This window comes from Aphidius gifuensis, linkage group LG1 (genome assembly GCF_014905175.1).
Source record: "Aphidius gifuensis isolate YNYX2018 linkage group LG1, ASM1490517v1, whole genome shotgun sequence".
Taxonomy (NCBI): domain Eukaryota; kingdom Metazoa; phylum Arthropoda; class Insecta; order Hymenoptera; family Braconidae; genus Aphidius; species Aphidius gifuensis.
In genome coordinates, this window is record NC_057788.1 from 28,679,743 (window position 1) to 28,704,922 (window position 25,180).

The 25,180-nt window shown below is 21.4% G+C and overlaps 2 protein-coding genes across 4 annotated transcripts; one reads left to right on the forward strand and one right to left on the reverse strand.

The window, feature by feature from the left end:
• The first annotated feature begins 1,680 nt into the window (after positions 1-1,680).
• LOC122847362 (SET and MYND domain-containing protein 4) lies at positions 1,681-20,828 on the forward strand. The gene is made up of 12 exons (XM_044144972.1): positions 1,681-1,926; positions 2,011-2,243; positions 2,685-2,805; positions 10,511-10,704; positions 16,033-16,176; positions 17,016-17,405; positions 18,407-18,731; positions 18,805-19,345; positions 19,425-19,747; positions 19,826-20,159; positions 20,217-20,426; positions 20,488-20,828. The coding sequence occupies exons 2-12, from the start codon at positions 2,121-2,123 to the stop codon at positions 20,807-20,809; spliced, it is 3,027 nt and encodes a 1,008-aa protein (XP_044000907.1). The 5' UTR covers positions 1,681-1,926; positions 2,011-2,120; the 3' UTR covers positions 20,810-20,828.
• Positions 20,829-20,836: 8 nt separating this feature from the next.
• On the reverse strand, positions 20,837-24,837 carry LOC122860184 (RNA-binding protein 1-like). Of its 3 annotated transcripts, none has more exons than XM_044163883.1 (5): positions 24,666-24,835; positions 23,999-24,239; positions 23,730-23,846; positions 21,492-21,578; positions 21,191-21,354 (listed from the first exon to the last, which is right to left on the reverse strand). In XM_044163883.1, exons 2-5 carry the CDS (start codon positions 24,205-24,207, stop codon positions 21,351-21,353), a joined length of 417 nt encoding a protein of 138 aa, XP_044019818.1. In that variant the 5' UTR covers positions 24,208-24,239; positions 24,666-24,835; the 3' UTR covers positions 21,191-21,350. The 3 variants fall into 3 exon arrangements, 2 of the variants coding, with proteins under 2 accessions (XP_044019817.1, XP_044019818.1); XR_006374431.1 differs by lacking the exon at positions 21,191-21,354 and adding an exon at positions 22,101-22,724 and having other exon boundaries at positions 21,474-21,578; positions 24,666-24,837; XM_044163882.1 differs by having other exon boundaries at positions 20,837-21,578.
• Positions 24,838-25,180: the final 343 nt, after the last annotated feature.

The following is a 25,180-nucleotide window of genomic DNA, read 5'->3' on the forward strand; positions in this document are numbered from 1 at the left end:
CAAATAGATAGTAAAAATATTTCATTGACTCATCAGTGTAGTATTTATTTATATTTTTTTTTTTTCAATGAGTATTTAATGTATTTATTATACCAGAAAATCGTGATGTTTGGTCATTCAAGATGACGAGATTATATTTCTAATAAATCGATTATCCCATAGTTATTATATTTAAATGATTCTCGTTATATTGTTGTTAAATTTATTAAACAATATTAAACAATATCTCAATAATATTTATAAATTTTTTCCACTTTATTTCATATAATTTACTTGTTAGCTTGATCATTTTTATTTATAAATGTATTTTTTTTAGCATTGAAAAAATGTTAATAATATACATTCGATTTTCGAATATAACATGAATTATTTAATTAAAAATAAACAAACAATTATTGAATAAACAATAAATAATAAAATTTACTTAATCATTTAACTGATTTTCGAAAAAATTTCCATTCAAGAAATAAAATTTCTACGTAGAAATTTTTTGTTTTTTTTTGTTATTAATGTTGTTTAAAGTGTCTATTGAAACATGAACAATGAATTATTATAATATATAACATCAATTAATTCAAGTGCTCCTGGATTGTCTCATCAAATTGATGTAACTTTTTTTTATAATTTTTTTTTATCATCAAGTGTTCGAAGAAAATATTGTAACTGGTCAAAATCAAAGCTAAAAACCATCTGGATGATCTTTGAATAAACACCAATGAATTCATTGATATTATTATTTTAAAATATTCTTTTAAATCGTGAGACCACCAGTTAAAAAAAAAAATCCATTTATTCACTTGACTGTAAATTAAAAAATATATTTTTATAATAAATATTTTAACAATTATTAATTTTAAATTACATTTTTATAAATTATTTGTAATTTTTTTTTCTTGTAAAAATTATATTTTATTTCTATTATTATTTTTACTATCAAATGAAAAAATAGTTTACAATAAAATTGAATAAAAACCTAATAAAATAATTGAATAAAAAAAAAGTTTTAAAAAATAGCCAGGTTATTTATGTAAATTATTTTATCTGCACGCGAATTTACAAACCTTATTGCAGTATCTAAAAAGATGGACATAGATATACATACAGAGAATATTTCAACTTCCTGATATTCAAAAAAAAAAAAATATATATATAAAGTAGATGATCCAACCTTGACCCAAAAAAAAATTGACAACAAAAATCATTCATTTAAAATGTCTCATTGATTCATCTTCGATAAATTATCAATTAATTTACAAAATAAATATCCAACTTTATAAAAAATAAAAAGAATAAAATTAACCCGACCCTGAAACAATAAAACAATATAAAAAAAAAAAAAACAAACAATGTTAGCCAAGTCATTAACGCCATAAAAAATAAAACTCGACCCAAAATGCAAATTCAATATCGTTTATACGATCATATTTATTTCAGTCTTGTGGTGTACCATGTTATCATTGTGATAAATCAATCAACGGAAGTACATAGAAATATTAATTTTAAATAAATTTACAATTGACATTGTTTTATATATTAATAAAATAAATATGTCCTTGATTTTTAAATATTTTTATCTAATTGATATTTTTTATCATTATCAAATCAAATAAGCTTTGATTTCTTTTTTTTTTTTTGTGTTATTATATATTTGTGTATATTTTTTTTATCAAGTTATCAATCATTGATTCTAAATTACTGATGGACATTTGAATTATTATATTTATTTTTATTTTTCCTTTTTCATGACCATACATATATTGGCTTTGACCTGATGCACGTGAGGTAATCGTGTTGACCTAAACTTGCGGATAGTGTTTAGTATCACAAGCACGGTGATGGAACAGTTGTCGTTGGTGACAATTGATCAACGAATATTCAACAAAATTAATTCAATCATTAATTTAATTATAAATACATAAATATCTTGTGAGTTTATTGTCTTGTTGTTGATATTTTTTTCGAAAACTTTGTCTTTAATATTTGTTAATTTGATTAAATTTTTTTGGATAGATTGTGTATATCTTATGGAATTTTTTTCACTCAACAAATTTGAGGACAAGCTTAAGGGTGTGTTGGATGTAGTAAAAGAGGGATAAATAGTGTAAAGTATCGGCTTGGGGATGGATTTGACGCAGCCAGTTTCACCAGTTGTTAAGAAACATTCTTATCGTAATCGTTGGCGGGAGTTTGCGGACTTTCGATCGCGTATTGACTCGTCAAAACATCGTCCTGTTGTATTTACGGTGAGTTTATTCACCTTTTATTATATTTAAAAATTTTTTTATTTATTTTTAATAATTTTATCATTTTTTTTTTTTGTTATTTAAAAACAAAGAAAATTAGAACAAAATAAATAAGTGAAAAAATTGTTACTATGTTCATGTGTATTTATATGCTATAAGTATAAATATAAAATTAATAAAATTATCAATTTATTATAGAAATTTATGTTAATTAATTAATTGATATAGTTATAATTATTGTGTTGTATTTTTTAAAAGTGTCATTGCATTATGAAACGTTTTAAAGTTGTTGAAAAAATGGTCTTCGAGGTTGTTGATAATTAAAATTTATTATTTATATTTTGTTGATATTATTATAAAATTAAATATTAATGGGGGATTTTTTTTTTTGATATGGGATTTGTTTTTTAATTCATTTTTGTAATTTTTTTATTTTTCAAGCGATCGCAAGTACCTCCGGTGAATAATTTTCATGCTATGAACGTTGCTACTGTCTATCCGGTTAATGATGGAGATGTCAGAGAGACCATCAGTGAAGGAGATGAAGAGCATCATCCAGAAAGTAAGTTTTTTTTCATTCATTTTATTGTTATATTTATTTAAATAATATTTTCTGATTCTATATTATAATTTTTATATATTCAAAGTGAAGAAACAGTTAGAAATAATTTCTTAAATTTTTTAAATTTTTCAAAACTAAATTGGACAATTCATTGTTAAAAAAATATTATTAATTATTTTTTTTTTTAATACTAAATAGCTTTATTTATTTGTAAATTCAACCAGGTATATTATAATTTATTTATTTATATTTTTTTTTTTTTAAAGAATGAATTAACGTAACGACATTATCGATCATGTTGAAAATTATTCTTAAAATTTCTCCCCTCTGTTATTATTTAATTGCATTGTATGAATATTTAATTATACTTTTTTACATGAATTTTATTGCATGTTATTTAGGGTTTATTTAATTTATTTATAATAATTTTATAATCACTCAGTCACGACAATACCGATTGAGATTAAAAGTGAAATAAAATTGTTTGAAATTGTAGCTGACTTGGTAGATGACACTGAGTGTTATTTAATTTTAAATTTTTCAAAAATAAAAACACTAAATATTTATTTTCCAGTTAAGTTGAATATAAATTTTCAAATTATATCGTTAAATTTTTTAATAAAAAAATACAGTTATATAAATCGAAACCTTTTTAGAATTTAAATTATTTAAATACAAAAACAAAATGGAATAAAAAATTATTTTATATAGAAAAAATAGGAAGAAAAATTTTCAAAATTCTCACGTAGCCTTGACATTGATATTACGTGTTTCATACGACATAAAAATAAAATCGTGACTTTGTTGCAAGCATATATTGACCACTCAGGTGAATACAAATCTATATCTATTAAATGCGATTTTATATGTTATATTATTATTTGTTTTTTGTTGGAACACAACTTAATGTATGCTATTCAAAAATGATCATAAATTGATAAGATAAATTTTCCACTCTGCACATGTGCATGACAATACGAATATCATGTAAATTATTATCAAAGAATGTATAACATTTTTTGCTATATTGATTCCATCTTTTAACCTTTAGCTACGAAAATGATAGCAAGCTTTTTCGATGCGGAAATATTGGTCTTTATTGTAATTATATATTCGAAATAAAATATAATTACAATTTCCATTTGTACACATTTTTAAAGACATTAAAAAATTAATTCACCAATTAAAAATTCCCAAATTAAATTGTTTTAAATCGACAAATTCATATTTCTAAAATTGACAAATAAAAATATTTCTAATCAAATATTTCGAATTTAAAATTAAATTCAACAGGCATTAGTAAATAAAAAAAATTCCTTGCATGAATTTATTTGATTATCAACAATTGGTATGCTTGATAATGAACAGCAACATATTTTTTTTTTTTCATAACATAAGACAATTGAGTCTTATGTACTTTTTAGTATAGAAAAAAAAAATTATTATCGTCAACCCATTAATCTACATTTCTACAAAATTTAATAACTCTTTATCTAATATTTATTTTTTTTTATTTTTCAATTATTATGCTTCATAAACAAGCTAACTTTAGTCTTTACCTAGTTTTTCTAATGACTGTTCTCATTGATAAATGATAAAAGAAAAAAAACCAACAAACTTAATTTTTATTATTTTGCAAAATATATTTTTTTTTTCTTCATTTAACTTCTTTATATAATTTTTTTAAGATAAAAAATATAATATGAAATTTTTTTAAGGCCAAGTTCCTAGAAAACTGAATATGATTTTTATTTTTCTGTCACAAAAATTTATACAATTTATTATAGTACAATGAAAAAGTTTAGAAAAAAAAAAATAAAAATTTTTATATTATTATGTATGAAAGTACGTGTGTTGTAATAAATATATGGATTTTGCGGTTGAATAAAATAATCTCTTGTTTGGCTTTACGACGATGTTATTAAAAAAAATAAAAATATTTCAGATATAAATTTAATAAATAAAAAAATATAAAATGAAGAAAATAATTAATTTTTTTTTGTTTATAAATAATTTAATTATTTATTTATTAGTTAATTTATTATATAAACAATATTATCTGTTTAGTAAGTGAAATTAAATTTTTACAATCGGGGTAATGAGCCATGACGATGCCATAATACATTATTTTATATCCTAAGGCATTTTTTTTTGCAAATACCTGTTGCGTGATTTTTTTTTTTTTTCTCATTCAAAGTTTGTCAAGTCATGATTATTCTATTTTAACAATGATACAAATTCATCTATAATTATTTTACAAAATATAAAATAATTAAAAAAAAATTTATACTTTACCATCATCATGTCAACATGAATATTTTTTTTTTTACTTTAGATTAAAAATTGAAATTACAAAAGGAATATGTAAATGAATATGTATTTTTTATTGTCATTTTGATAAAATTTTTTGATAAAAATATGACAAGTTAATATTTATTTGATAGAAGACAAAAAAATTGATAATTATCTGGCGTCAACGAGTCGCTTTAATTTTGATGAACAAATATTTAAATAATTATTTGGTAAATATAAAATGACAAAGTATTATTTTTATTTTTATTATATTTTATAATTTTTATACGACAAAATTACATGACAATTATTGATGATAAAAATTTTTTTTTTTATGTTATTTATAATTTTATTGGAGTAAATCTTTGACACCGTTCTTTTCCAGAAGTTTTGATATGCTTGTAGACATTTTTAATCCATGGTAAAAATTCATAAATGCGTATGTAAATATCTGGAATTTTTGGAAGCTGTGGAATACCCATTGAAAGTAAACCAACTAATTCATTGTTTGCAATCAAAGCATTTCCACTGTCGCCCTTTAAATTTGTTGATAAATATTTTTTATTATGATAAATTCTTTAAATTGTTTTTATTTATAAAATTACATACCCATGAACAAGACCATCCAAATTCATGAAGAGTACAAACATTTTCATTATACAAAAATGTTTTATGTAATTTTGTACAATGAATATTACTAATTGTATTTAATTCAAGTTTTTTTAAATAAAAAGTTGGCCTAATTGCACCACAATTTGGAGAACCCCAACCACTGACAGTGACTTTTGAGTTATCAGGAATATTATTTTTTGGCAGACTTATTGGTTTTATTCTTGAGTTAAATTCAATTGTTGTGCTGAGCTATTTAAAAAAATTATAAAATAATTAGTAAAATATTTTAGTACTTATGTAATTTATGAAAATTCTTACAGTCAACATTGCAATGTCATATCTGTACTTGATAGCTTGTGTTGAATCATAATTTTTATGAATATAAATTCGACAAATCTTTATCAATTGACCATAATTATTATTTGTTATAAAATTTGATTCAACTAAAACTTCAAAATTATTTGTATCAATTGGAGCAATTGGACATCTTAGAATACAATGTGCAACTGTTAAAATATGTTTTGAATCAATTATGGCGCCACCACACACGTGCTGCCCTTTGTAACGTAAAGATATTTGAAATTCAAATTCTCTATTATCCGCAATTGAACCGCCAATTATTTTTTTTGAAAATTTTCCATAGCCAACTGTAATATTAAATTAAATTATTAATATATATTATTTTTAATTTTATTAATTTGCAAAACTTACAAGTTATATTTATAAAAACAATAAAAATTATTAGAAAAATATTCATCTTTTATTTCATAAAATTATGTCCGGGCTGATAGATGATTTAAACTATTTTGAATTATTTTTTATATATTTTATGTATTCGCCTTTTAAAATTCTTCTTATCATGTTTTATTTTATTTACAAATCAACTTGACAGATTAAGGTAAAAACTGGTGATAAGAATAAACAAACAGTTATGATAAAAAATTTGAATTTTAAATTTTTTAAATCACGTTGGTTCGAAAAAAAAACGGTAATAATTGATACATTGGAAGTTATTATATTGATTTTAATTTATTTCAAATAAATATTAATAATGGATAAATGTTAATTTTGTAAAATATTTGTTCTTTTTTAATTTTTGTAAATTCGTTGTTGTTTTTATTTTTGTGTAAAGTATTGAAGCAAAAATTAATTTCACAGTTGTGATTATATCTTTTGTATGTAATCGTGAGACAAATCCATTAATTTACAAACGTATATATTTATTTCTGGTGTATAATACCTTACATAAGAGTATTTTTTTTTTCTATTTATTTCAAAGACCTTAACCTTCTAACAACAAAAATAATTATTTATTTTACATAGTTATTTTTTTTATTACTTCTTCAGTGTTTCAAGCATTTAAAATTGTAATTATTTATCAAAAAAGCCAAGTCATGAGGATAAATTTTTTTCATATTTAAATTAACACAATTATCAAAATGAATTTAAATTCAATTATTGGAAAATTATATTTTAAATTATTATTGTTTTACAATAAATTTATTCGCGGCAACAGAAAAACTACTTGCTACTGGGAATTTTTAATGACAAATTTTCAAGATTACATCTTTAGTCTTTAGTCTTTAACTATTTATAACTATTATTATTATTTTTTTTTTTTTATTGTTTGTTTTTAAACTTATCGTACTTACCTTGAAAAAATATTCAACTGCATCACGCGTTTTCTCACTAGAATTTACTGCATTCCGCTATTTAAAAAAAAAACGAAAAAAATTTTTCCTGCTAAATGTTAAATTATATATTTTTCTAATTTATTTATAACTAAATTATTTATAACTTTTTAATTAATCAAAAAAATAATCATCAAATCAATAAATCATTTATAAAAAATTTTCTTTATTTTTTTTTTTTATTATTAAATATTATAAATAAATTAAAAAAGAGCATGAAAATTTGATATTTTTTTAGTAATGATTTTTTAAATGATTTTTTAAATGATTTATAATTTTTATATTTTTATTTGTACATGTGAATTTAATTTACGATTAACTTTTGTTCATTTTTTTTTATTTATTTATTGACTTTTCTCGGGGGCGAATGAGATGATGGTAAAAATAATAAAGGCATAATAAAATATATATGTTATATACAAGGTTGTTAATTCTTACAGTGTTTGTACAAAGCGATATATATTTATCATTATTACCGCACACGGTTTAATGCTACTTGGTGCTTACCAAGTCCACACAGGTATCTAAATAAGTCACAAAAACCAACTCAACATATGGTATTAAATATTGTTTACAAAAGTAACGTGCTCCAATTTAATTACGTCAACATTCATCAATAAACACACACAAATTGTATACTTAATTAAATTTTTCATTGAAAAAATTAAATAAAAATTGACAAAGAAAAGATTAATTAATTAGGCCACTTGATATTTGCTGGGAAAAAATTATTTACATATTATTTAAATTATTTTATAATAGACATATTAATAAAAGTAATTTTTCTTTTGTTCGTGAAATTATTTGCAATTTAATTTTGATTTAAAAAATTTCAAATTTTCTATTATGATCATCAATCAAATTTTATATAATAGATAAATTTAATTTTTATTCTTTTAATTTGTGGCAGTCATGATTTAGAATAATTTAAATTTTTTTCTTTTTCATTCTTGCATAAGATGAGACTAATTTCATGTCAGGCTAAATTAAAAAATAAAACTGCAGCTAATGAACCCTTTTTTTTTATTTTTTAAATATTATATATGTAAATTTTTTTAAATCAAATTTAAATGTCAATATATTTTAAAAAAAAAAAAAAAGCTTAACAATTTATTGAATATATTTATTAATTTATTATTTATTTTACGAATGAAAAAATAATAATATTTTAATTTTTAATACACAATTGAATTATTGATTTTAATCCTAATGTACATTTAAAAAAAAACCAAACAAATAATCATGCATAGTATAAATAATATTAATTTAAAAAAAAAAAAATAAAGCTACAATTTTTTCATTACGAAATTAACATTTTATCAGACATTTAGTCGCCTAAAAAAAAAATGAAAGTAAAAAAAATAATTCTCTGTCAATAAACCCATTGAATTTTAATAAAATTATTGAAAAAAAATATCGACATATATTTGCAATACATATAAAAAAAGAAACAAATAAAAATATAAAATTAATTTACTGATAAAAAAAATGAGAATTGATTGATGGTATTAATTTTAAAATTTCATCTTATTATTATTAAAATTAATGAGTTAAAAAAAAAAAATCGAAATTTGTTATTTAAAATTGCTTTTTTTTTCTCACATCTAATCAAATTATTTGATTGACTCAATCCGTTTTCGACATTTATATTTTTGAGATGATAATAATAGGTATATTATGTTCGATTAACAATAAGGTTGAATGAGGTGAGATGAAATAAAAAAATTTTTTTTAAAAAACTAAAGTCAAAGAGCGAGCAATGAGGTGTGTGTGACCAGTTGTAGAAGGGGCAGACGTCAGTGAAACATCGAGGGGGGATGTACAACGATATATGAAGGCGAAACCGACAGTCCGCGCACTCAATAATCAAGTTTCTATATCACCCTCTCGTTTCACTATCAATCTAAAAAAAAAAAACCCTCAAATAATTAAAAAAAATTATCATAACAATAACTCCAAGCCCAATAGAACAAAAAAAAAAAACGTTTAATAATCGTTTTTCGTCGCGATAACAAGTAGTTTTTGCAAAATTAATTTATTGATTAATTAACGATTGTAAAATTTCAAATCAATTAATATAAATTTTTATATTTTTGTCAATTTAAAATTAAAGTGAATTGTGATTTATTAATTTTATCATGGGAAAAGGTAATAGTGGATTATTTTCATTTTTTTGTAGTTTTAATTTTTTTTTTCATTTCGATTTAAATATGTGTCAACGAACCTTGGATTATTTTTATATAGAAAAAATTTAAATTAACTAGATGAAAATATTTTTAAAATTATTTAGTTAGTGTTGAAATTATTTGTGAATTAATTTTTCTTTAAAAAAATTATAAAATTAAGAGTGAAAAATAATTTAGAAATAATATTTTTAATAAATTGAATGAGTAAATGATTTTTTTTATATTTATTATTATCAAAATTTAAAAATATATTATTATTTTATGTCGAGGGCAGGCTTTCGTCCGTGTGCTTGACTTTTTATTAGTCATGAATCATGATAATTATGAAGAAAGACATAAGAGAGTAAATACTAATACCAAGATCGTTTAATAAAGGTCATACAACACATAATCTCGTTACCAAACGTTAATTGCAATGGTTAATATCAACACAAAGTCCTTGCATATTAATTCATCTTCATAATTTTCCAATTATTTCATGGTCGTCAATCACAATAATTCCAACAATTCCATAGAAAAATTCAAAACAATTTCTCATATAAATGTAAACACTTTGATATCACAAAAAAAAGGATCGATTATTAAAAAATGAATCATTATAATTATGACTTCAAACATGGCATTGTTAATGACTGGAAAAAAAAAAAAAAATTCTTTTTATCAAGCTTACAATATGAATATAAATGATTTATTTATAAATAAAAAATTTATGCTTTTAAAAATCAGTTTAATTCAATGAAATAATAAATTGATGATAAAATTATTTTTCTAATGATCAATAAATTATTAACAATGACTAATAGTCAATAATTAATTTTGATTTAATATTTTTTTTCAAATTATTTATGTTTGATTGACATCTTGGAAATTCTATCAATTTTTACAGCTATTAATATCTTTTTAAATTAATTTTAATAATTTCAGGTGCTAAAGATTTTGTGGGTCTAGAGGAGGTGTCACGAATTGATTTTCTAGTTTCATTATTTGGTGAAGCCCTTGGTACATTTTTACTTGTACTTATTGGTTGTGCATCATGCATCACTTGGAGTACAACATCAGCACCAACAGTTTTACACATTGCCTTCACTTTTGGCCTCGCAGTTGCCGCACTTGCTCAGGTAAAAAATAAATAAATAATTAAATAACCCTAAATTAAGCCAACAAATTTATTAAATATCTATAAAAAAATTTAGCTAATTTTAAATAGACAATTAATTAATTTTCTTTTCGATTGAAAAAGTTTGAAAAATTATTATAGAAATTTTTGGCAAATTTGTTTTAAATAAAAGCTAAATTTTTAAAAGTTCATTTAGAAAAAAGTCATTGATTTAGATTGAGAATAAAAACCCGATTGCTCACGTGTTTGTGTCATGATGAGGCAATGAAGAAGTTTTATGGTGATGGGGATAAAAAAATATATATAAAAAAAAAATACAGTCAGCTCTCCATTCACCAAATTAAAATAGTTTGCACATGTATATATAAATTTTATTTATTTTTTGTTGTCTCTTTAAAGTTATTGATCTCAAATTATCTATAAGATTTCGCTCTATAATCTCCAGGGAAATAAATATAATTTTATTAAATTAATGATCCAAAAAACAACTTGAAAATTATTTATAATTAAAAAATTAAACGTATCATTTATAAATTAACAAATTTATTTGTAAATTTAATTTTTATATTAATATTTTTTAAAATAATTAAGATGTATTTTTTATATTTTTTTTTCAAATTATACAAAGTCATTTAATTATACCTGTTTTTTTACATTGAGTCATGAAACATTTAGTATTTAATTAGTCGAGACGTCATTGTTGCAAAAATTGACGTTGATTGATTTTTTTGTAACTTTGGTATTGTTTATTTAAATAAAATAAATATTTAAAAAACCAAATTATCAATTTTAAATATTTGTTTAATAATTGTTATTTAATATAAATTAAAATTTATATATTTTTGATATAACAAAATCATTTTCGAAATTAATAATATTAAATTTGTATATAAAAAAAAATAATTACCAATCAACGTTATTGGTTAACATTTTAATTGCCAAATTTGCCTCAAGCAATTCGTATTAGATCGAGATAACTTAATCAATATTTGTTTAATTAAAAATCATTAATAGTAATTTTATATAGAAAAAAAAAAAAAAAAACGTATTGATTTTAATCAATATCATTTGTTTGTGCGTCGATAGATAATTATAATTTTTTTACAAAGAAATAATTGTTTTTCTATCTTCGAAATTTCGAAAAATAAGAAAATTTTTTCGAATCAGCAAGATTAAGAATTAGAAGTGTATTGAGAAGATATCGTTAAATATAATTTTACCGTCCTTTCGAATTGTTTGACCTCGGCACCGAAACAATTTATTATCCAACTTCAAGTCCGAACTTTTTTTTTTTTTTTTTGGTACATCACTTACACACCTAACAATATTTAAAAGAAAAAAATAAAAATTTATATACAAATTTATTGATAAAATTGTAATTAAAAAAAAAGAAAATAATCGTTTAAATTTTTTAATTATTTTTATATTGATAATAATTGTTATTGTGTAATTATAATTTTTAAAAATTATTATTTATTTGTTAAAATTGAGTCGTATAATTTTATAATTAAAGTTAGATTAAAAATGTCGATAGTTATATTATTACAACCTCTGGCAATATCATCCTTTTATAATAATATTTATTTAATTTCGAAAAATTATATTTCTATGATTATCTTCATTTAAAATTTACACAGAATTATTTAAGTCTTATTCAAATTATTATCAGACCACCATCAAAGCAAACTATCAGACAATCTTCTCGAGTTATTCCCCAACTTTTTTATTCTTTTGTTAATTTATTTATATTTACCTTTCGTTTTCGTTTTCATTCATCATAACTCGTTGAATACAAAAAGTTTAAAAAAAATTTAAAAACTAGTATTACGTGATGATGTGTTTTTTTTTTTTTATTTTTTTCATTATTATAATGTTCAAATAAATTTGTATGCGAAACTTTATTCTTTCACGTGGGTGTCAATGTCTCATATAATATCTGAGAAAAAAAAAAAAATATAGCTACATTTTTTCCCATTATTATTTTAACAAAAAAAAAAAAACTTTTTTTTCAATCTCATCTAAATAGCCATATTTAAATCACATTAATTTCCCTTTCACCAAAATGAAAAAAAAAAAAAAAAATTTACATCTTCATTATTATGATAATTAATTTACTTCAATTAAATTTTTTTTCAAATAAATTTGTTTATAATTTTATTGAATTAGAACCAAAAGAAAAAATAATAATTTTTCATTTTTTTTTTTTTTCTTTCTAATAGGCAATTAATTGATAAACACTTGGATAAAAAATTAAAAATTAAATTTCATGTTGAAATAGATAATTTAACATTTAAAATTGCCTCAGGAGTTTTCAGGATTTCCGTTCAATTGAAAATAGATTTTCTTAATCATTAGATATTATTTTTTTATTTTTATGGAATTTATTTATTTATATTTAATATATTTATTTGTTTATTTATTGTATATATATATTTTAATATTGGATCATTGACGAGAGGCTTAAGTAAAAATCAACGAGTTTATTTACAGTTTTGTTGAGGAGGGTAAATAAGGCCGCAAATACGCCCAAGGGGGTTTAACTGTCCGGTATGGTGTAATATTATTTTTCTTGAAGGCATTTGTAGCCTACAAGTGTGTTAATACTTGTATTGAAAGTGTTGAAGAATCAAAATCATGCACTTGTTATAGCCAAATATCAAAATTCATATTATTTTTTTTATGTAAATTTTTTTTATTTTCGAAATAAACAAAAAATATTGTTAATAACATTTGCATTTCTTTTTTTAAATAATTTATTATTCAAATTTAATTTGTTTATTTAATTTCATTTTTTTTTCTTCATATATTTTACAGGTGATTAATTTTTTTTCATTCTATTTTGTCTTTTTTTTTTAAATTTTTTATATTTCTACAAATTAGTCTATCTGAAAATTGTAATTGGAAATAAGAAAAAAAAAACAGCGGGATAGAACGGTAATGCCACAGTTGTCCTTCAATAATTTTATTAAATTTATCTTTCTCTAAATTTAATTAGCCTTGTTTATAAAATGTTTTATTCATTTAAACCAAAGAAATCTACTGATTATAATTTTTATTTTTAATAAAAAAAAATGAAATTTTGAAATGTTAAAATTAAATTAAATAATAAAAAAACAAATAAATTAAATTTAAGAAACAATGTTGGATTGTTTTAAAAATTACGACAAATTAAATTAAAATCATTTAATTTTAAATCACTGTTCTGCACTATTATAGAAAAAACTTGTAAAATATTTCCAAATTAAATAACAAAATTTAAAAACCAAAAATAAAATGTTAAATTCTATTTATAAATAAATAAAATACGATGCATAAATTGATACATACATAAACATGTAGACATTGTGATACACTCATAATAAATATAAATAAAAATAAATAAATAATGATGAATAAGAATGAAAAGAGATCAAGGGACCGCTCCCTCTTTGAGTTTGTTAAATAATGAATTATTTCGTAACAAAACCGCAAGATCATTGTCCCGATCGTCTACATTTAATAGTGTATCATTTGGGCCAACTAGCCTCAGGGCAAAATAATATACACAATTAAAAAATATATATATAAATAAAAAAAAATACATACACATACCAGCTTACTTTATTCATCTTTTTTAAAACACGTGACTAATTATTATCATTACGCACATTCAAGAAAATCTACATTACAAATAAGCTGCTAAAAAGAAAAATAAATTTTTTTTTTTTTTTTTTTTATCATTTTCTTTATACACACAGTGTGCAAAAAAAAAATTATAAATAAAATCAAGTTTAAATTAAATTGTAAAGTGAGAAAGTTGACCCCGACCGCGGATGATGCCTCAAGGTTCACGGATATAATAAAAATAAAAAAAAATCATAAATGAATAAATAAATAAATAAAATAAATTTCTTTGAATTTTTCCGTATTAAATATATCAAACTTGAATGATCAATGACTTTCTAGATTCCCGTTGAAAACATGTATAAATTATTTTTAAAAAAACCCCTTGAGTGTTGTCTATTAAAATGTCATCTCAAGTTTTACAAAAAAAAAAAATATAAATAAATAAAATTATCAATAAAAATAATACAAAGAAGAAAAAAAAAATGTATATTAATAAATAAATAAAAAAATACTTTTGTAGTTGAAATTTGAAAATAAAAAAAATAAAAAATCAATATATCATTGCTGATTAATGATAAATTAAAAGGTGAACAATTAAGTCTGCGTAGGTGATGGCAATAAAAACATAGAGATAAAATAATATGAAAAGAAAAATTAAATAGTAATTTTTTTTTTTTTTATGAAATAATATGAATACACCTAGTGAATGTCTTGTGGAATAATAACTCCAGGCTGTTGGTCGAAACATCTCGAGGGCAAATAAAGAAAGATAAATGAAAAAAAAATTATATAATAATAGACAAATATTGTTTAAAATAAATAGTTGAAAAATTAAAATATCTAATTAATAAATTTTGGAAAAATTAGGTAATTAATAATTACTAATTATTTATAATTAAATTACAAATATTATTTATTGAGCAATTAACCTCGTGTTTATTAGAATAAATTATTTAATCATTAATAATAATCATTGCCATTATTTATATTAATAATTAATTAATTTATAGAAAAAAAATTATTAATTTTAATATTATTTATTTATTTTTCATTTGAATTGTAATTTTTGTTTGTCTTTCAATTATAAATCTTTTATTTTTAATTTAAAAATAAAAAACAAATTAAATTAATATAAAATCTATTTTTTAATTTGAAAATAAATTTATTTATAATTTTTAATGGAAATTTTATTTTTCTTATAATTTCTACGATATTTTAAATTTAGAATAAAAAAAAAAAATTAATTCAGGTACAAAAAAAAAACCCATATGAGTGAATAATAAATGAAAAAAAAAAAAAAAGATAATAAAATAAAAAAAAAATAAAAAAGAGAATTGCGTAATGTATATTTTGCCTGGGGCTGATAAAGACCTTGTCTTCAAACATGAGAACTGGGTTGCCACAATTTTTGCACATGGTCCAATCGTAAATTTATATAAAACAACCCAAATCATTTAAGCAACTTGATCTATAACAATTTATATTTCATTGAACAATTTAAAAAAAAATAAATGAAAAAAAAGTTAGGTGTGAAGTCCATAAATGAAAATAAAATGTTGAAAAAAAAAAAAAATTATTTGTTAGTTAATTAATTTAGATTTATTGTCAGATATTTTTACTATTTAATTGATAAATTATTAGACTTGAAAAAGGTGATTTAGAATTTTTTTAACTTGTATATTGGTACACGTATATAAATGATTTTTTTTTCTTTTAATTTTAGATACTTGGACCGGTATCTGGATGTCACGTTAATCCAGCAGTAACTATTGGACTTTTGGCGAGTGGTAATTGCAGTTTGTTGAAGGCAATTTGTTATGTTGTTTGTCAATGTTGTGGTGCTATTGGTGGTGCTGCTGTTCTTAAGGTAAAATTCATTTAATAATTTAGAAAAATATTATGAAATTATATATATTTAACAAGATATGAAAAGAGGAGAAAACTTTTTTTTTTTTTTTTTCTTCTTGCCTTTTTTTTCTTTTAAAAATAATAATAATAAATTTATAAATGAAAAATATTATATTACAAGATTGCAATGACATTTATCAAGATGAAAAAAAAATATAATAAATAATTTGCACTTTGAATTAATAATATTGATAATAATCATGAAATTTAAAAAAAAAAACAATCAAGATATATATTTTTCCCTCATTTGAATTAAATATTCCCTAGAAAGTAAAAGAAAAAAAAAAAATTAAAGAAATGTTTTTTTGTATATTTTATTTTATATTCATAAGATAAAATCAAAATTTAATTTTTTATTACTGTATTTTTTTTCTTATTTTAATGATATTTTTTATTTGTAATATGTACCCTTTTTTTTTCTGTGAATTATAATGTTAAATAATAAACGAGAAAATAAAATATTAAACCTGCAAGGGATATATTACTGTGTCATAAACGTGACGATGTTTTAATAGAGAGATGTCACAAAGTGCAAGGTCAAGGTCTAAAGTTTATCATTACATCACAATATCTAGCCAGTAGTTTTCCAATTAATATATTTTCAAACAATAAAATTAGCATAAAGAAAATGATTTTAAATTAAAACGAAAAACAATTTCAAACATTTCGAAAAGATAATTAATTTTACTAACAAAGTAATCATTTCTAAATACTATTTATTTATTTTTTTTTCATGTAAATATCTTAATTGTTAATGTAAAAATAATTGATAATGATTTTATTATTTTTATTTTGTAGATTGTAATTCCTGATGCAATTGCAATGAGAGGTTTGGGAGTGACAAATCTTGGTGAAGGTGTTGGTACAACACAGGGAATGTTGATGGAAATAATTGTAACATTTCTTCTTGTTTTGGTTGTTCATGCTGTTACTGATCCAAAAAGAACAGATACAACTGGATGGGCACCACTTGCTATTGGATTAACAATATGTGTATCACATTTAGCAGCAATACCAATAACTGGTAGCAGTATGAATCCAGCAAGAACACTTGGTCCAGCTGTTATTGTTGGTATTTGGAGTAATCATTGGGTTTATTGGGCTGGACCAATTATTGGTGGTCTACTTGCTGGTGGTATTTATAAATTAGGTCTACGAGCAAGATCAAAAGATGAAGATGAAGCATCTTATGATTTTTAAATATTGTTTTTATTTTTCATGTTATTTTTATTTCTTTTATTTAATATATAAGAAAGCTGGCTTTTCTTTATTTATACATTTTTTTTTTCTTCTTATTTCTATTCTTATCGTAAAATATAAAATATAAATTTTAACTTTTTCCATATTTTCATTGATGTATTAGTTTTTTTTTTTTTTTTCAATTTTCGCTTTGCATAAATTTATTATTGTCAAAAAAAAAAAAATAATGATATTTTATAATTTTAAGAAAACAAAAAAAAAAAAATTATTTTAATTAATAATAATTGTAATTTTTGTTAAGATTTGTAAATATTTAAATTGTGAATATAGTAAATTTTATTATTAATTAATTTTTTTTTATTTTTAGTATATTTTAAAAATTTATAATTCTTTTTTTTTTTTTATACAAAAATTAATAACACTGTGCAACTGAATTTGGATCACTGTGATTTATTATGATATTTTTTTACAGGTTTAATAAAAACCTGTGAGTTTAAAATGATAACAATTAAATAATTTATTTATAATAATGTTTTGAATTTTTAATAATTATCTATGGAATTATCCTGTTATTCTTCAAGTCGTACTCGTAGAATTTTAGCTATTATAGAATATAGTATATTTATTATGATTCTCTTTAAATAGTATGAATTAATATCATTCAATTAATTCATTTAATTATTTAAAAATTGGATATCATGGTGATCAAACAAACCCGAAGAAAATTAAAGAAATTTTGAATTTTAAAAAATGCATTTTTGCTTCACATCATTTTACGCTGCACGAAGTTTATGCTTCTCTATGGGATCGTTACAAAAATAGATGAACAAAAATAGTAAAATAAATAAAAAGAAAAAAAATACATTAACAAGTACCACAAGTAGAACACACACGCAGTCTTAAATTATCTTTAACCAAAGCAACTCGTACTTTCACTTGAAATAAAGAAAAAAAAATTATTTCTAAAAAGAAAAAATATAATTAATTAAAAAAAAAAAATGATGTTCGACGATGAAGATAGTTATCTTGAAATTGCAAATTATTTTAGATCTAATTTAGTTAAATTTCGTAAATCAATAACGCCTGAAGAATTTAAATATTTTAGTAATATTAATAGTAACAGTGAACGTGTTGCATTTGTACTTGGCTATCCCGAGGTTCATGATCTACCTCTAGAAATTGAAGATTATCCAGAAAAAAATTTAAAAAAAGCAAATGAAATTAAAGAAAATGGCAATATAAATTATGCTAATGGTAATTTTTTAAAAGCACTTGAATTATATTCTGAAGCAATTTTAATATCACCAAAAAAAGGTAAATATAATTTACGAAAAAAAAAAAAAAAAAATCAAATTAATAAATAATGATTAATTATTTTCTTCAAAAGATTTAGGAATTTTTTTAGCTAATAGATCAGCAGCTTTGTATAATCTTGAATTTTTTGATCTTGCTTTATCTGATGCAAATGAAGCAATTAAATTTAACTATCCAAAAGAACTTTTTTATAAACTTGAAGAAAGAAAAGCAAGATGTTATTTAGGATTAAAAAATAATAAAAAAGCTATTGAATCATTTCGTCGTACACTTCAAGCACTTGATGATGCAAAATTACCATTTGAAAAAAAACAAAAATTAATTATTGATGTTAGAATGATGATGGCATTGATGGAAAAAGGACAAGAAATAATTGATAAAAAAAAATTGAAAAATAAAATTAACAACAATAAAACAATAATTAAAAATACAGATAAAAATTTACCAAAAATTAATGATGTTAATTTAATTTATCCATCATGTAGTAGTGCTATTGAAATACGTGATTTTGGTGGAGTTATTGGTAGACATGCTGTTGCAAGAAGAGACATAAAACCCGGTGAATTGTTGATTGTTGATAAACCATTTTGTACTGTTTTACTTGACAACTACAGGTATTTATAAATTCAAAAATATTTATTATTTCATTTTTCTACAATAGCAATCTATTAAATTTATTTTTTACTGTTTCAGAACAACCAATTGTCAATATTGTTTGAAAAAAAACATTGCTCCATATCCAGCATCTTGTGATACATGCACAATAATATCATACTGTTCAACTAAATGTCGTGATGCTGATGCCAAAACCCATGTACATGAGTGTGATATACTAGCACCACTTTGGTTATCAAATGCATCATTAAATTGTCTTCTTTCAATAAAAGCAATAACACAAAAACCTTATGATAAATTTCAAGAATTAAAAGATAAAATTATTGATGATAATTTTAGCTTTAAACCAACAAAAGATGAACCATATAAATCACACGATTACATGGCTTTTAAATCACTAGGTAATTTTTTTATTTAAATCAATAATAATAGATAGAAATTAATAAATAGAAAAATAATTTTTCTTATTAATTTTTAAGTTACTCATGAGAATGAAAGAACATCAGAAGATTTATTACATCGAGCTTATATGGCTGCTTGGTTATTAAGAGTTTTAAAAAAAAGCACATATCTTCCAGAGTCATCAAAAACACCAGACACAGCTGAATCAAAGCTAACAAATGATGAATTATTTTTTGGTGGTTTATTACTAAAACATTTGCAGCTAATGCAATTTAATACTCATGAAATATCTGAATTAGAAAAACGAAAAAATGATAATACATTAAAAAATGCAAGAAGTAATTTTATTGCTGGTGGACTTTATACAACAGCTGCACTTTTAAATCATTCTTGTAATCCTGGAATTGCTAGGTAATTTAATTAACCATATGAATTTAATTTTATAATTAATTATGATTTAATTTTTAGATATTATGTTGGTACAACGATGATTGTTAAATCCATAAAAACAATAACAAAAGGAAGTGAAATATGTGATAATTATGGACCGATATTTACGACTGATAATAAACAAGAAAGACAAAGAAAATTGAGACTTAAATATTGGTTTGATTGTTCGTGTGAAGCTTGTATTGAAAATTGGCCATTACTTGAAAATATTGATCCTCGAATTTTACGGTAATAATTAATAATTAATCAATTAATCGAAACTATAAATAACAATAATTTATTTTCGTAGATTTAAATGTGAAACTGGAGTATCTTGTGGTAATATACTGATGGTTAATATTGAATCAAATGAATTTATGATTGGCTGTTCAAAGTGTAGAAAAAGTACAAACATAATGAAAGGTTTAAAAACTCTACAAGATACAGATGCACTATTTAAAATTGCATCTGGACATATTGAAAATGGTAATCATGCAGATGCACTTAATAATTATATCGAAATATTAAAATTACTTGATGAAACATTGGCATTGCCAATCAAAGATTATCATATTTGTCAACAGGGTATTAAATTATGCTTGTTACCACTTGGTAACATCAAAATTATTTAATAATTATTCAATTAAACAATCAAATTATTATGTGTTACTATTTTATTTTTAATTTATAAATTAATTAATTTCAAAGTAAAAAATAAATTTAATACAATTTTTTTTTTTAAACTGAATTATTTTTGTTTAATTTATATATTAATAAATTAATTATTTTTAAATCTATTTTACAAAAAAAAATTTAACAAATATAAAATGATAAAATTAGAATATAAATTATTTTTTTTTTTTTTGTAGTACGAATTTTACAATTAATAGATATGTTGGGAAAATTAATTTGATATATGTTTTTTGTTTAACAATTGTTTTTCTTTTGTTGTTTGAATTTTCAAATTCAATATGCGATTAATTGTTTAATCAACAATTTTATAACCATTTTGGTTTATGTGATATTATTATAATAATAACTATTTTATTTTTATTATTTTAGTGAACATTTCTAATTATTATATACATTTAAATTTAACTTATCATTGTCAGATAATCCCATTCGGCTCTTATCAAGATTTCCACGTTATTTTTATTTTTATTTTTTTAGCACCTAACTGTAAATTATTAAAACAATTATATTATCTATATTTTATGTAATATTGTTATTAGCTTCTTTAGTATACAAAAAGAAAAAAACAATTGATCTAGTTATATATTAGATTTTTCTATTTTTTAAATTTAAAATCAGTACCGTCTGTCTCGTGATTCGGAACGTGAACGACGATCACGACTGCGACTACGGCTCAAAGATCTTCTTCTTGGACTGCGTGAACGCGATCTAAAAATTTAGCATAAAAAAATTATGATAGTATTTTTTATTTTATTTTATAATAAATACAAATAAACAAAAATTAATTATTTAATATTTGCAATTTTTTTGTATCTTGTAAATATTTTTAAAAATTAATACCAACACGATACATTAAAATTTAAAAATTATAAAACAAATAAATATTGATAATAAATAAATTAAATATCAAAAAAAAAAAAAATTTAATAAACTAAAATTAATCAATTAAGTTTAAAAAATAATAAAATAAAAAAAATATTACTTTGGTATTCAAAAAAAATGATTAAAAACATTTAATTATTACACTTTATAATTTAAAAAATTTTGCATTAATTTTGAGACTAAATATTATTATTTATTTAAATTATTATTTTTATTAAATATTAATTTAATAAATTAATAATAAGTCTATTTTAAAACTTGATACAACAATAATTAATCCACATATTTTATTAATTTTTTTTTTAATTTAAAAATATAATAAAAAACATTTAAAAATCAGTAAAATACCAGAAATTTGTGAACATGTGGTGGTAGTTGGTGGTGATGGTAGTACTTGGTTGGGTGGTGGGATGATTGTGTAGGTGATCATATTGCATTTGGCTCAATTGAAGACAAGTGGACGATTCGCATTGTTCAGCTAAGTATTTTAACTTGTGATGGTTGACGAGTAGTAGCAGTAGAAGAACGTTTGGGTTGCAACGCGTTGATTTTTGTATTTGTTTTTTATTTGATTGATTATTTGATTTATTTATTTTGTTTTTTTTTTTTTTTTTGTAATCGAAGAATTCATACGCGTTCTGATTGTTATTATTTTTATTGATGAAATTTAAGATGCTCCTAAGTAGTCTCCTAAGTTGTGGTAGACCCGCAAGAAGTTGTCTATTTGAGGGTAACTTAATAGAGGACTGTCAAGAGACAAACGATGTCTTCTTCTAAAGATGACTTGCATGGTGACTGATGGTGAACTGGTTGGGAAGTTAGTGGGCAGACAGGCTATTTATTTTTAATTTCGATATTGTTTATGGTGGTTGTAGTAGATGTGATAATAATAATGGTAGTAATAGTAATAGTAGTAGTGGTCGTTTTGGCAAGGAGACAAGTTGAGCTAGTAGTAGCTGACACTGGTAGAATCTGTAAACGTCAGTTTTACCAAATATAAATAATCAAAATTCATGTCATTATTATATACCAGTCGAAATATCTGTATATCATTGTTTAGCTAATATTATAATTAAAATTATTTCATTATCCTAGACTGCCCACTTTGTTAAATTTTATATGATAATTAATATGTTATGTTTTAATTTTGTAACAATGATGTTTATTGATATTAATAGTAATAAAAAATATGTGTTAAAATTTTATTTATGTTATATATATTAATAAATATTTTGTGTTTTAGTATAAATTTTATTTCTAGTCTAGATTAAAACAAGTATTTAATAAATTCTTGTTCTATATAAGTTTTTTTTTAATTTAATGATTTTTTTCTATAAAAATCAACAATGATGAGAGTTATTTTAAAATGCATTGAGCAATAATTTTTGTTACTAAATTATTTCAAGTTTAAAAATACATTCTTTAAATAAATATTCATGTTGTATTCATGAAAATTTAATTAATTAATTGACAGTTAATCTTGAAGAAACGAAAAAAATTAGATCAAATGGTATTTAGAGAAAAATTCTAAGCCAAAAATAGTAAAATAATTTAATTAAATTTTTCTCTGTGTTTAAATTTATATTGACCTATAGATCTCAAACATTGGCACTGTGACCTCGACCTATTTAATTACTAAAAATGCCAGGAAGTTGAGTGTCTTTTATTTTTTTTAGTTTAAATTATTTGTGTTTTTTATCAATATATTCTTTTTCCCAGCAAAGTTAATTAGATTTAATATAAGCATTAACCAATTGCGAATTATTTAACAATAATTAAAGAATGTAAATTTAAACTGGTTAAGAATATATTTGTGCAAATATTAATCATTGAAATATTGAATCCAAAATTACTTTCATCAATAATTTCTTACTTGGCAAATCGTCAAGTTTTTCTTTGTAATAGCAAGTAATTAATTTGTCTCAATTATTTCATGATACTTTTAATTTAATTTTAATAATATTATAAACTACTAACCTTGAGTATTTTGGACCAGGTCGACGTGTTGCACCAGCTCCACCACCACCACCACCTCCTCCACGACGACTTCTTCCTGATGACATTTCAACTCTGACTCTCGTTCCACAACATCGTCTGCATAATTAATTTAACTGATAAATCGAAATAAAAATTTTCCAATTTCATTTATAAAAATAATAAATTTATAATATATTTTTTTTTGTTTTTTTTTTTAACTAATAAATAAGCTTTAATTTATATTATTTTTATATAAAAAATATACGTACTTTCCATGTAAACCTCTAACAGCATCTTCAGCATCACGAGGATCTTCAAATTCAACAAATGCAAAACCAGGTGGATTTCTAGCAACCCATACATTTTTTAATGGTCCATATTGACTAAATGCATTTTCAATTTCATGCTTACTTGCACTACTTCCTAAATTTCCAACATAAACTTTACACGAAAGATCCCACTCTCGATAACGTGACATTATTTTATAAGTTGTTTTATAATTTTAATATTCTATAAAAAAAAATATATCAAGTAATAAATATTTATAGCTTTGAAAATAATTCAATAAAATATATAACAATAAATAAAAATAATTGAATTTGATAAAATATAAAAAATAATAATAGTAAATAAAAAACAAAAACAATGTCAAAATAAAATTATATTTTAACAGTAAAAAAAATTAATTTTATTTCAAATTGAATTTAATAATAAATTATCAAAATAATAATTTTATATAAGATAAATAATCATTATAATAAAAAGTTATTATTATTAATTAAAGACAATAAAAAAATAAGGGCGTTGCAGTTTCTAGTCAACAATGCACTTTAATAAAAATAATAACAATTTAATATAATTTTATATCATTTTAATTATAAATTTATAATGAAAAATTTTATTATTACTATTGTCGATATTTTATGATGTACTTACAAGTGTATTTCTATGTAGAAAATTATTTTTTAATTAATAATATAGTGTTTTTAAAAAGTCTAGAAAAAAATTTAGACAGTTTAGACAATACACTGATGTACAGCACAACACAAAAAAAAAATATGTACACAGTACTGAGTGCACCAGTAACAATTGGTAATGATTGGTAGAAAAGCATCAAAATGGCGATGCATTTTTTTTTTTATTGTAAGACAAAGAGAGTGTATTTTTTTTTTAATGACATAAAATCGTTATTACCAATAGTTGGTACATATCAACAGCTAACTTTGAATGATATTTATATTTGTTAATTGTTGTTAATTGTAAGATCATTAACAACTAATTAATACTTGTATTTTGTGTGTTATTAATATGTAATATAATTATATTACTCATTAATCAAATGTTAGTGTAATAATATATTGAAATATATAATTAAGAAATTATTAACATGTAATCTATAAATCCAATATTAATCTTTCATTAATTATTTCATTGTATAGATCATTAATTTC